Source organism: Gossypium hirsutum, chromosome A10 (genome assembly GCF_007990345.1).
Source record: "Gossypium hirsutum isolate 1008001.06 chromosome A10, Gossypium_hirsutum_v2.1, whole genome shotgun sequence".
NCBI lineage: Eukaryota > Viridiplantae > Streptophyta > Magnoliopsida > Malvales > Malvaceae > Gossypium > Gossypium hirsutum.
In genome coordinates this window covers 88,014,896-88,027,134 of record NC_053433.1, presented here as the reverse complement: position 1 = coordinate 88,027,134, position 12,239 = coordinate 88,014,896, and the positions used below count along the sequence as shown (strand labels likewise).

At 31.9% G+C, this 12,239-nt stretch overlaps 2 protein-coding genes across 7 annotated transcripts; one reads left to right on the top strand and one right to left on the bottom strand.

Moving 5' to 3' along the window:
* Positions 1–309: 309 nt before the first annotated feature.
* LOC107896833 (oxygen-evolving enhancer protein 2, chloroplastic) lies at positions 310–1,995 on the bottom strand. Its single transcript, XM_016822122.2, has 4 exons — positions 1,497–1,995; positions 1,092–1,324; positions 951–1,001; positions 310–807 (listed from the first exon to the last, which is right to left on the bottom strand). Exons 1-4 carry the CDS (start codon positions 1,762–1,764, stop codon positions 547–549), a joined length of 813 nt encoding a protein of 270 aa, XP_016677611.2. The 5' UTR covers positions 1,765–1,995; the 3' UTR covers positions 310–546.
* Positions 1,996–5,321: 3,326 nt separating this feature from the next.
* Positions 5,322–10,588, top strand: LOC107896832 (reticulon-like protein B8). 6 transcript variants are annotated; one of them, XM_041078920.1, is made up of 7 exons: positions 5,429–5,489; positions 6,069–6,143; positions 6,258–6,499; positions 6,577–6,757; positions 6,889–7,030; positions 7,613–7,682; positions 10,186–10,588. In XM_041078920.1, exons 3-7 carry the CDS (start codon positions 6,316–6,318, stop codon positions 10,353–10,355), a joined length of 747 nt encoding a protein of 248 aa, XP_040934854.1. In that variant the 5' UTR covers positions 5,429–5,489; positions 6,069–6,143; positions 6,258–6,315; the 3' UTR covers positions 10,356–10,588. The 6 variants fall into 6 exon arrangements, with proteins under 6 accessions (XP_016677607.1, XP_040934852.1, XP_016677608.1 ...); XM_041078919.1 differs by having other exon boundaries at positions 5,431–5,489; positions 6,278–6,499; XM_016822118.2 differs by lacking the exon at positions 6,069–6,143 and having other exon boundaries at positions 5,322–5,489; positions 6,278–6,499.
* The last annotated feature ends 1,651 nt before the right edge of the window (positions 10,589–12,239 follow it).

Sequence of the window (12,239 nt, the reverse complement as noted above, 5' to 3'; positions counted from 1 at the left end):
GAACGAACATGAACACACATAATTTTAAATAAATAAATATAAACATAAATTTGAAATTTTTAATAAACACCAGCACATTTTAGAAAAAAAAAAGCATAAAAATAAGTTGGTTTATTTTAAGTTTTGATTCATTTCCAGCATACTATCTAATGAGGAGGCTAGGGAAAGTAACTCAGATTTCATAGAATTCTAGTTGATCAGGCATTAATAATCAATAAGGAGTAAAAGAGAATTCCAGTAATCCAATGCCATTCTCAATTTGATTCTTTGTTTCACCATGCAATTTCACACACAGAATAGACGTAGAGGGACCATAGAAAGAGGAATATTCATTAGGGTTCCGCCTTGATAATGTGCCAATTAAGAAACATATATACAGATATCCAAAAGTTTCCTGACGACTAGACAGAAACAGAAACAGAAACAGAAACCAGAAGCTTTGGAGGAAGGGGGAGTAGGATAATATACAAACTTAGGTCCAACATCAGATAATTTCTAACAAGATTTACATGAAATTATTCTCTAGTTAACAAGTAAGACTTTTAACTAAGCAACACTGAAGGAATTTGCAGCACTCTCCACAAACTTTCTAGCTCCTTTAAACCACCGCTTATCCCCAGCTTGTGCTTTGCAAATGTAAAGTTTACCATTGTTTACGGTGGCTGTAATTAGTTGGTGCTTGCCACCTTCATCTCCATCAGCAGTTCTCGTCAACACCGACAAGAAGTAGTACTGTTTCCCTCCGATCACAGGAGTTGAAGTCTCCAATATGTTTGCAGTTGCCACTGCATTTGAGTCAAACCCACCCTGCATGCCATTCATTTCAAGATATCAGAGATTTGCTCGTAATTGGGAAAAGAAGCATAGGAAATATGTGGGGATATAAAAATACGATTCCCTTATATGAGTATGTGCATGCCGGTATATATATACACATGCTAGTTTAATACCTCAGCATCAGTTAAGCCAGAGTATGCTTGTTTTCCAAGCAGATAGTCCACCTGAAAAGATCCATGAGAAGCAAATAAATCAGCAAAACACGTTATATATATATATATGCAATGAAACGAAATGATAAAAAAAAATTAAACCTTAGAGAGGAAATTTTCAGGGGAACCGAAGTCAGTAATGGACTTCTTATCAGTAGGAGTGACCATGACAGCAACATTGGTGGTGGAGTCGAAGTTGTCCTCGTATCTCAGGACTTGACCTGGGTACTCAACCTCTTTGCTTGGGTTCCATTTTGATGGTATTGACAGCTTGAACCCTTCCCCATTGTATGGGATGAACTCTGTGTTTGTTTTTGGCTTTCCAAATACATTTGCTGTCATCCAATCAACTCGTTATTTCCATAATCATCATCTACAATCAATTCCTCCCTATTTGAATATCGTTTTACAGGAAAGAGACTCATGATCACATAAGGAATCATAGAAGAGCATTAAACAAATAAAATGATAGAATTAAGGAGAAAGAGAAAGAGAAAGGAAAGTTACCAGCTTCACCATAGGCAGCATCAGCAGGAGAAACCTTAGAGCCAACCGCAGGACCGATGAGCAGAGTGAGAGCCAACCGACGGGAGATCACGGCGCTGCTTCGGGAATTATCATTTTCTTGGACTGCCTGTTTCTGTGAAATGCAAGCCAGCAGTTGATTTGACTTGACGATTGCAACTTGGCGCTGGGATGTGGAGGGTGGAGTTGATGATGATCTGGGTGCGGAGGTGAGTGCATGGTGGTGCAAGAAGCATGCGGTGGAGGCCATTGCTGCTCTAATGTAGTCAACAAAAACTAAAATGAGTGGGGTGATTTTATTTGTGAAGGGGAAATCCGCATTGTATTAATTAGGATATTAGACGACGAAAAAGGATGGGATTATGGGAACGGGGGATAAGGTTGATCAGCCTCTTATTGGTGCCACGTAGATTGAATTAGGTCCATGTCAGATTTCCATTTTGGATGTATGTCCAGCGATGGAGTTCCAGACTTTACTCCATCCTTCACATCATATAACCATGTTTAATTTATAGCTCTCCCACTCTTATCTTATCCAACAAAAATCCTCTGCCAATTTAAAATTAACACGTGGATTTCTTGATTAAAAAAATATTAAAAATTTATGATTATTTATATTGTTAAATAGGGATTTTAACAATGAAAAGCAGCATTGAATTACGAAGCTGGATATCATCCAGAAATTAATCACCATCATGCATGATGGCTTGCTCTACTAAACAAACATAAAATCTATGACCACAATCTTCCAACTCCTAAAAACACCAAAAAAGAGTAGTATAATTTAAATATCCTTTGAATTCTCTATATTTGCAGTGTGTCAGTGATAGGCCTTTCTTTCTTCTTCATCACCATGAACTGTGAATATACAACTAGATTTGGGTTCCTGTTTTATGAGACTATGGTGAAGAGGGCTTTTGTATTGGGGTCGCGTTTAAAATTTTAAAGTTGGAATCATTTCATGAGTTTAATTTTTGAGTTTAACATTTTTATGTAAACCCTTCAAAATTTTGGGTGGACCTTTGAGGTTGTCTTTGAATAGGTTAAAATTTAAGTTTAATTATGGGTAGGTTTTTAGTACTCCACTTAAATTTTTCCTAATTTTAGCCATTAAATTTATATTTTTTATCAAACTATTCTAAAATGAATAGAAAAATTAATGTTTATTAACTTTGTTGATGTAATATACACATGGATTGTCATATAAATAACATGTCAGCATTTAATTTTTTTTAAAAATCTTAAAAATATTAAAAAAATTAAAACTTTTATAATTTTAAAATAATTTATACTTTTTAATAATTTTAATAATTTCTAATTTTTAAAAATAATTATATAAGTTTTTTTATTTTTTAAAATTTAAAAACTTCATTAAATGTTACTGTGTCATTCACGTAGCAATCCATATATATGTCACGTCAGTAAAATTAAAAAATATTAATTTTTTTTTATCTATTTTAAGTGATGACAAAAAATATAAATTTAAAAACTAAAATAGATGAAAAAATAAATAGAATGCTAAAATAAATTTTTTTATAAAGTTAAAGAACCAATTAAGTTATTATACTAAAAAATAAATATTTTAATAGTTTATTTTATAAAAAAATATTATTTTAATTATTTTTTAATTAAATGGATGTTCGATTAATTTATGATTCTAATCTAATCAATATTCTATAAATATAGAAAAGAAATATTATTTCATTTATCTGCCTGCCATAACTATTATTGAACCAAACTAAAATCTACCTACCATTCCACTATTTATGACGCCATCACGAAAATAGAATTTTAAAGTTAAAACACTTTTAATTTAACATTTAAATTTTTTATTTGAAAAGTTTTTTTAGGGGGTTTCTTTAGAGAAAATGTCGATGTTAAAAAATATTTAGGAAGACGTATGGTTTTTTTTAGATATTTAAAAAAATAAATTGATTTTAGAGAAATAAATAGAAAACGCGTCATGGAAGAAATGCTTTATGCTAAAAAGTGTGTTACAAATTGTGTTTTTTTGATTCTTTTAATACATCAGTTTCTTTAGTAAGATGATTTAATGTTAATGGTTTTGCCCTTCAATCTGAGGTTCGATTTCTCTCCTATTTATATTTGTATTTTTATTTTAGCTTGTTTCAAGCTTTGCTTTTATTTTTAATTACTATTTTTAGCACATTAGTTTCCTTGGTTAAATAATAATGATTTTATCTTAAGTCCTAAGTTTGATTATTTTTCTAAGCACATTTCTATTTTTCATTTCATGTTGTTTCAAACTTTTTTTATTTTTAATTAATAAATATATTATTTTTAAGTTTTTTTAATTCATTTTTTAATTAATAACTCTTTTATTTATAAAATCAAGTAATTATCCCCAAATATCATTATTTTTAGTAAATATAAATTTTTAGTATGTGTAATATTTATTTTTCAATTCATATTATGAGTGTAGTAAATTTTAATATTATATGTTTTTGTATGTGTATTTAGAATATTTCATATATAAAAATATTTGAGATATCATTATCATAATATAGTTGAAAAAATAATAATGATATTTGAAATAATTATTTGATGTTATAATATTAGAAACCACCGTACCTAAAATATAGGTGGAAAAGTTAAATATTTGACATATAAATATTATATATAAAGAAAAATATATAAAAGAAATTAGTTGATGTTTTTAAAAAATAAAATATATTTAACATAATGATAAATATCAAAAATATATTTTTATTATATAATTTGTAATAATTATATTATTTTATAAATAAAAAAGGTATTAATTAAAAAGATGAATTAAAAAAAAACTTGAAAACGATATCTTTATTAATTAAAGATATTAATTAAAAATAAAAAAAATTAAAACAACATGAAATAAAAAAAATACAAATATGCTTGAAAAAGGAATCGAACTTAAAACTCAAGGATAAAATTATTATTCTTTTACCATTTAACCAGAAAAACTAATATATTAAAAATAAAAACTAAGCTTGAAACAACATGAAATAAAAATACAAATCTAAGTAGGAGAAAAATCAAACCCAAAACTCAATAATAAAACTACTAATATTTGACTATCTAACTAAAGAAACTGATGTGTTAAAAAATTAAAAAATTTGTACAACAGAACATATTTTCATCTTTTCTCTCTAAAATTAACTTATTTCTGTAAATTTTAGACAACCTAACCCATTTCTGTAATTTTTCTTGGCCTTTTCATCAAATTTGACCCTAATTTAATCAATATACTATAAATATAAAAATATATTATTGCATTTATCTGCCTGCCATTTTTGAACCAAAATAAACTCTACCTACCATTCCACTATTTATGACGCCATCACGAAAATAGCATTTTAAAGTTAAAACACTTTTAATTTAACATTTAAATTTTTTATTTGGAAAAGTTGTCTTTTTGGGTTTCCTTTTGGGACTTAGTGAATGTGATATATATTTTTGGTTAAATTCTAAACTTTAGTCCCTGTATTTATCTAAAATTTAAAATTTAATCCCTATAATTAAAAAGATAAAAATTAAATCCTAAAATATCATTTTAATCATTAATAATTTTAATATTTTCATCAAAATTTATCAACTTGACATATTGACTAGACTATCCTCAAATGATGTTTAGGTGATATACAAAAAATGAACAGGTTTATGTTGATAAATTTTGATAGAAATTACAAACAACTAGAATTATTAAGATTATTAAATTTAAAAAAATAGGTGGATTGAATTCTTTTAATAATTAAAGTAAAAAACTAAATCTCAATTTCTAGATAAGTACAAGGACTAATAGCAGATTTTAACCTATATCTTTTTGTTCGCAGTGAATGTGATACTAAGGTTAACGTACAAGAGAAACGTGGACATAATTTATATTTGATTCCTCCAGTCCCCATTCATTTCTTGCTTGTCAGTATCACCCACTAGCCTCAAACGTATCATCAACATCTCTCTCTCGCTCTCTCTCTGGTTTGTGCCCTTTTGCATCTTCCTTTTTCTTCTTCTTTTACAATTGATGATATTTTCTACAGAAATTGCAGTTCTTTGATCATGATTTTTTTCCTTTTCTTATATTTGATTCTACTAAAGTTCTTAATTTAAAAATCTGGGTTTTATTTATTTCAAGTTGTTCGTTTTGTTTGGTTCTGAGGTTTATCTTGTTTGCTCGAGTCCTTACCTTGGCTGCTTTGTCTTTCTTGAATTTCGATATTTCCGACGATTCTTTTTTTTTCTTAAATTGCAGTAGCAAATTACCGCTACTTTGAAGATACTAATTTTTTGTTTGCTTTATTTCTGCTACTTTTTCTTTTCTTTTTGTTTTTGGATGAAGTTCATGTACGAAAACACAGTTCGAATGTTTCTCTAAAAGGGTTACATGTGATGTTAAAGCATTAGTAAGAACAAGAATCTGCTTTGATATTATCTTTAGCAAATGGCAACCATAGGCTTTCTTGCAAAAGATTTGCTCTTATGAGCGTCTCATGGTGGTTATGATACTGGGTTCATCTAGCTACGCCAAATTACTTGAAATTGTTTCTTATATTTCAGTTGAGTTGTTATATGTGTCTACTGAGAAGCCAAAGCAAACGGAACTTTTTTTTTTTCTGTGTGTGGGGCTATAAGGTTAAGCATCAAGACTCCATTTTTGAATTTTTTTTCCATAAATATTGCAAAATATAATATTAAAAGTGAACTTCAAATTATTTGTTAGGTGTTAATATTTTGATGAGATTTCAGGGCTGTTCTGTTTATTCCAGGAGAATAAATTTGTCTGTTTTCTTGAAGCACAAGAATAATGCCTGAGAAAATAACAACAGAGGACTTATTTAACAATCTAGTAGAGACCATTGCAGATGGTGTCTCTAAGCAGAAATCCGTGTCCTTTTTTGAGGAAGAGAAATCAAACTCAGTTGTCTCTGGCTTCAATCGGCTTTTTGGACGTCAGAGGCCGGTCCACCATATTTTGGGGGGTGGAAAATGTACGACTTTCAACTCTTGTCTTGAAATTGCTAAAAACCACCTGCGTTGATCAATGTTGTTACTGTAAATTGTGCAGCTGCTGATGTTTTGTTATGGAGGAACAAGAAGATCTCAGCCAGTTTTTTAGCTAGTGCAACTTTAATATGGGTTCTATTTGAATGGCTTAATTACCATTTCCTGACTCTTCTATGCTTTGCTTTGGTTCTTGGCATGCTTGCTCAGTTTGTTTGGTCAAATGCCTCGGGTTTACTTAACAGGTAACACAAATAGGCATATGCTTATGTGCTGCTTTTATTTTTTATTATTTGTTGCTCTTCAAGGTTTTGGTACCATGTGTGCTGCTGATAGGATCGCATAACTTTTATAGTAAATTACTTCATGGAAACAGGTCATCTTCTCAAGTGCCACGACTTGTTTTGCCCGATGAATTATTTGTTAGCATTGGGAGGTCAGTTGGTGCTGAGGTGAACAGAGGCTTACAATATCTGCAGGATGTTGCATGTCAGGGAAACTTGAAACAATTTCTTGTGGTAGGCTCTCAATATTTTCCTATCACTCTTCCCTTAACGACATATGCTTGCAAATTAAATGTTCCCTGTTGATCCATATGCCTTTAAAAGTTTCCGCCATATATTTGTAGAAACATTCAGCAAACTCTTAAGTATCGTTAATGCAGGAGGAAGAAATGTTATGATCAATTTCTTTATGCATTTTATTTATTGCGGCATTCTTCACTCTTTCTTAATTTGGTTCTCAAATTACTTCCTTATTTATTTGGTTGTAATCGATTGTTAGTGTTGAAAATTATTAAAGTGAAATATGTCAGTAAATGGCCCTTACTAACATTTTACTAGTGCATGCAACTTTAGAGACTCAATCCAAGAAAAAGTTCAAAAATCAAATGAAAAATATATTTGGAACAAGTTTCAGCATGTTTGATCCAAAAAGCTGAACATAACTGCAGTGTTTTAGACTTTAAAAGAATATTGTAAACTTTGCTACGGTCACAGCTTGTGGGTAAAGACCATTATATTGAATCTGCATTTCTAACTAGTTTCCTCCATCACACTATATTTGCTGGAGTGGATTATTAATGATCAAAAACTTTACAGGTTGCAGTAAGCTTGTGGGTTGCTGCTGTTGTTGGAAGTTGGTGCAACTTTTTGACTGTTTTGTACATTGGTAAGAAATTTTATTAAATTATCTTGCATTAATAGCATGGTAGTTCCGTAAAAGGGGAAATAAAGCTTGGTAATACTCTAATGTGTGGTTGTTTGCTATGTTACTCGGACTTGGGTGTGAGTGGCAGATTTGGGTATGTATCTAACACGGATATGTTCAATTCTTTCTAAGTTTTTCCATATATTTTGGAGGGTCCTTGGAGGGGGGATATATCCTGGTACCCTTGTCCAAAAATGTGCTGGACACGGGTGGTTCAAGAAAAACGAAAAGTCGGAACAACATAGGTTGTCTGTACCATACTGTCTTAAGCAGAAAATATTCTGTTTATGGAACCCACCTTTGGTTCATTAGTCCAATAAATTTAGTATTGCTCAATGCCTGCGAAATGATTATCTAGTTGCATTTACAGTTTAGCGTATTTATCTTGGTTGACTTGAACATAGCCGTGTTTGTTAGCTTTATGCATTGAACAAACACTTGCCCTTTCTCTTTTTGCATTCAAAAATTTTGCCTAAGATAATTGTTGCCTCACGGACATAGGCCGTGGCCCCCAACTAAACAAGTAACACCATTGCAAAAATGATTTTGTTCTGTCAAGTTGAAACCGAGATTTCCAAGATTTATCAAGTGTAATTGGTGACTGATTTTTCCAAAGTGGGAATCTGGCATTGAACTTTTATTTATTTCAGTCAAGTTATTTCATCTAATTATCTTGTGATAACTGATGAAGTTCAGCCTATCAGATATTAATTGATTTGAACGTACAATTAAGTGTATCGATTGGCTCTAATATTGCAATTTAGAGAAGAACAAGTTTTGACACGGAAACCTATTTCCTTTCAGAGTTCGAATTGTTATTAGTGTCTTTAAATGAGCCTTAATATTCAAGTTACAAGTTCCACGCCTAGAATACCTTTTCCTTCTTTAGCTTTCCAATCTCCTTTGCTCTCTTTCTTTTTTAGCTGCAGACGAGTTAGATTACTGACAATAACCACCTCAGTCGTGGCATGTCAAGGGAGGATCTGACTTGGTATGGTTCTGGAATAGTTGAATCCAATTAGCCTAGGTTCTTCCATGCATGGTATGCTGGTTAACCTGGATTAGACTTGTGAAGGCATGTCAGTGCTCATTTGGTTTTGGAATGGTTAAATCTGATTAATCTAGGCTTCTTTTATACATTACATGCTAGTCCTATGCTGGCTAGCTTGGATCAGACTTGTAAGGTGTTTGTGCATTGAACTTGCTAGACTCTGTCCTGCCTATGTCATGCCTGATCTGGTGCCAAATTGGCTGGATTTACCGGTGCAAGGCTGCTCATGTGCAAAATCCTGGATTGTTGCTATCAAAATTAGACATGTCCTATGGATAGGAATTTCTAAGTGAAAAAGAGAAGGAAAATGAGAAAAAATTAGGAATTAAAAGTGAAAGAAAAAGCAGTCCGCGATAGCCTGATAGACCCCTAAATTCAAATGAATAGCCCCTTTCAGAAGAAAAAGAAACCTTCTAAAAAATGTTGAACTCAGAAAATTCCATGTCAACTTTCTTCTATTTTCATTTCCACATTAGATGCCAACTAGTTTACTTATCGTACGTATTTATCATTTAATGAGTATTGGACTTGATTGAGTCTAGCATAATAAATTCTGTTTCCTAATTGGAAAAAAATAATGGTTTCACGAAGGAAAGAGGTTCTAGTTAGGTGTATACCAAATAGGAAAAATGGACATTTTTTGGATTGAGGGTGTAGTATTTTTACCTTCTAACTTGATTTTTTAACAGTATGTCAGAACTACATAAATTTGTATGTCAACATTGATACCATTGGAAACAAATTTTCTTTATAGAATCTGAAGACTTTATGAAAACTCTACTATGGGAAATGTTTTAGACAATTAAAATTTTCAGGAATTTAAACCGCTTCTTAGTCCAGTTGGTCTATGCTATTACTCTTAAGAAGTGGATTCAGCGGGTCTAAGGTTCAAATCTTACTATCTACAACTCTTTCCAAGTTCCATTATCCTAGATTGCGATCACTTCTGTACTGAAAAGCTTTAGGTATTTTACTTTTGGGCTTTTGCATCATGATGTAAATGATGGCATGCTCTTCACATTGCATTTAACTGGTGGTCCATGTGATGTATATATATGGTTCTGGAGATGCTTTTCCTTTTCTATTTTACATCTTTTGAAACAAGTTTCCTGTCCCAGAGGACAAAAGACCACCATTGAAAAATCAGACTGACTGGACCTGCCGGTTGAACTGGGAACTGTTGCATAGTCCAATCTGGTATATGTTATAGAGCTAGAGAAAAACCAGAAAAATAAGAAGAAACTTGGTTAACCCATTGGAATTCTGTTAAAGACCATGCAAGTTGACTAAATAATCATTAACTATTTATTATTAGATAGTATTTAATTTCTTTTAAATTATGAAAGACAGCTTTAGCCTTTTGCTATATATGTGCAGGGCCTTTGATGTTAAAGTTTTTATTTTGCTTCTCAGGTTTTGTTGCAGCCCATACATTACCAGTCCTGTATGAGAGGTATGATGAGCAAATAGATGGCATTGTTTACAATATGCTTGATCAGTTCCAAAATCACTATAAAAAGTTGGATTCTGGTGTTCTGAGCAAGATCCCCAAAGGAAAGTTCAAGCTTAAGAAACATGACTAGGTGCATTTGGTCACTTCCATTAGATCTTTAGTGTTTCTGTAGCACATATATACATCAAACACTTGAATAAATGGTGTTATATTTTTGTGAAATTATCAGTTTGAATATTGGAAATAACTTTGCCAACCTCAACTGCTGGGTCGATTAATGATCCGCTATGTCACATTGTTACTCAAACTTAGGTGTCACTGTTAATACGGTTATGGATATGTTTAATCGTTCTTTTCCCCCAAGTTTGTTCATGTATTTGTAGGCTATTTGGGGGTCATATCCGTGGACGTTGGAAAAGGTAATTTCAAGAAAAATGGATAGTTGAAGCAACATAGGTGATCTGGGTTTTAATTGTGCATATTTTCTCAAATCCTACTCCCTCTAAATTAGGATAAAACAAGCTGAATGAACTATAATTCAGAATAAAAAATTTATACCCTCAAGACATATCCACCTTGACGTCATGAATGAAATACACAATTATAAACGAACATCTTAGAATATATGGAAAACTTAGCAAAGAAACAGAACAATATTCAGCATTTCACACCCTCAAGTCGTGAACACATTGTGACACCATGAATGAATTTCATTCCCATTCTTTTCAAAATTGAATTACAATTAGTGGTGCAACACAAGAAGCAACAAACAGGGAATCTATAAAAAAAATAAAATGAAAACAATATTGTCGTATACATCATCTATTTGTATCTATAGTTCCGTGTATGTAGTAGTGTACAGCCAAAAACATGAACTAGCAGCCAACAAGAGATGCAGTAAGAATGAGTGTCAATCATGAGCCAGAGGTGCTGCCTTCTTGAGGCTTTAGCCGCCATTTCCAAACAGTCAATGCGCCGCTTGCATTCCCTGTGAAGAATAGGTTTTTCGGTCTTCTTTCAATCACTCTCGCTTCTCTTTTCGAAAATATTCTACCTTTCTCACTGAACCTGTGACCACAAATGGCAATATTCCTTGGTTACCGATGCATTCAATGAGGAAAACTTCTTTTAGGCCAACAAGAAAAAGCATTTCCAGACATCTAGAAGAAATATACTCACGATGGCAACTCATACAGGCGAACAATGTTGTCATTACAAGGGCAGAAAAAAACTGGCTTGGTTTCAGCATCATTCATTCCACATAGTACGAGTACACCCTGCAAGCCAAAATTCATTTTAGACCCTTCTTTTTTAGAATAAAGAGAATCGTATAATGTAGCATTAATTCCTTTAATACAAAAAAAAAATATTACAGATGCCAAAATTCGAATTCCATAATTTCTAGATTTTATATTATGAGGGTGGCAGCATGAACTAAGCTCCAGATGTTCGTGGTAAAGAAGGTTTCTGTGTTTCTCAGAAAACTAGTATAAACAAGAAAATTTGGTTTTGAAATTCCCAATTTTGTCAACTAAAGAGGAGTCTTTTGATTGCATGAAAAAACAGCAGCAGTAAAAATATCCCGAGGCTTTGTTTGGTAGGGCAGATAGAGAAGGAACATGACAAAAATTACGTTTAGTCCGACAGTTAGGTTTCCTAACTTTGTATTTTAAACAACGATAAGAATAACCATTGTATTAAAAGTTTTTCCACCCTTCCACTTCTCCACCTTATCAAACAATTTTTTTTTCTCTTTAATAAATTCAATAACATGAATAGGTTACACATGTAAATTCAGAAAATGAAGAACTCACATATTCCTCTTTACGAGTATAGATCACCTCCCAAATTTGTCTTTCTGTTGCAAACCAAACTTTAATGGTGCAGTGAAGTGAGCTTGAGAACAAATAGCCATTACAATGAACAAGAGATGTCACAACATCAGCATGTTCACTCAAAGTCTTAATGCATTGAAATGTGTCAATGTCCCAACCTGGTGAAGAGAAACATAACC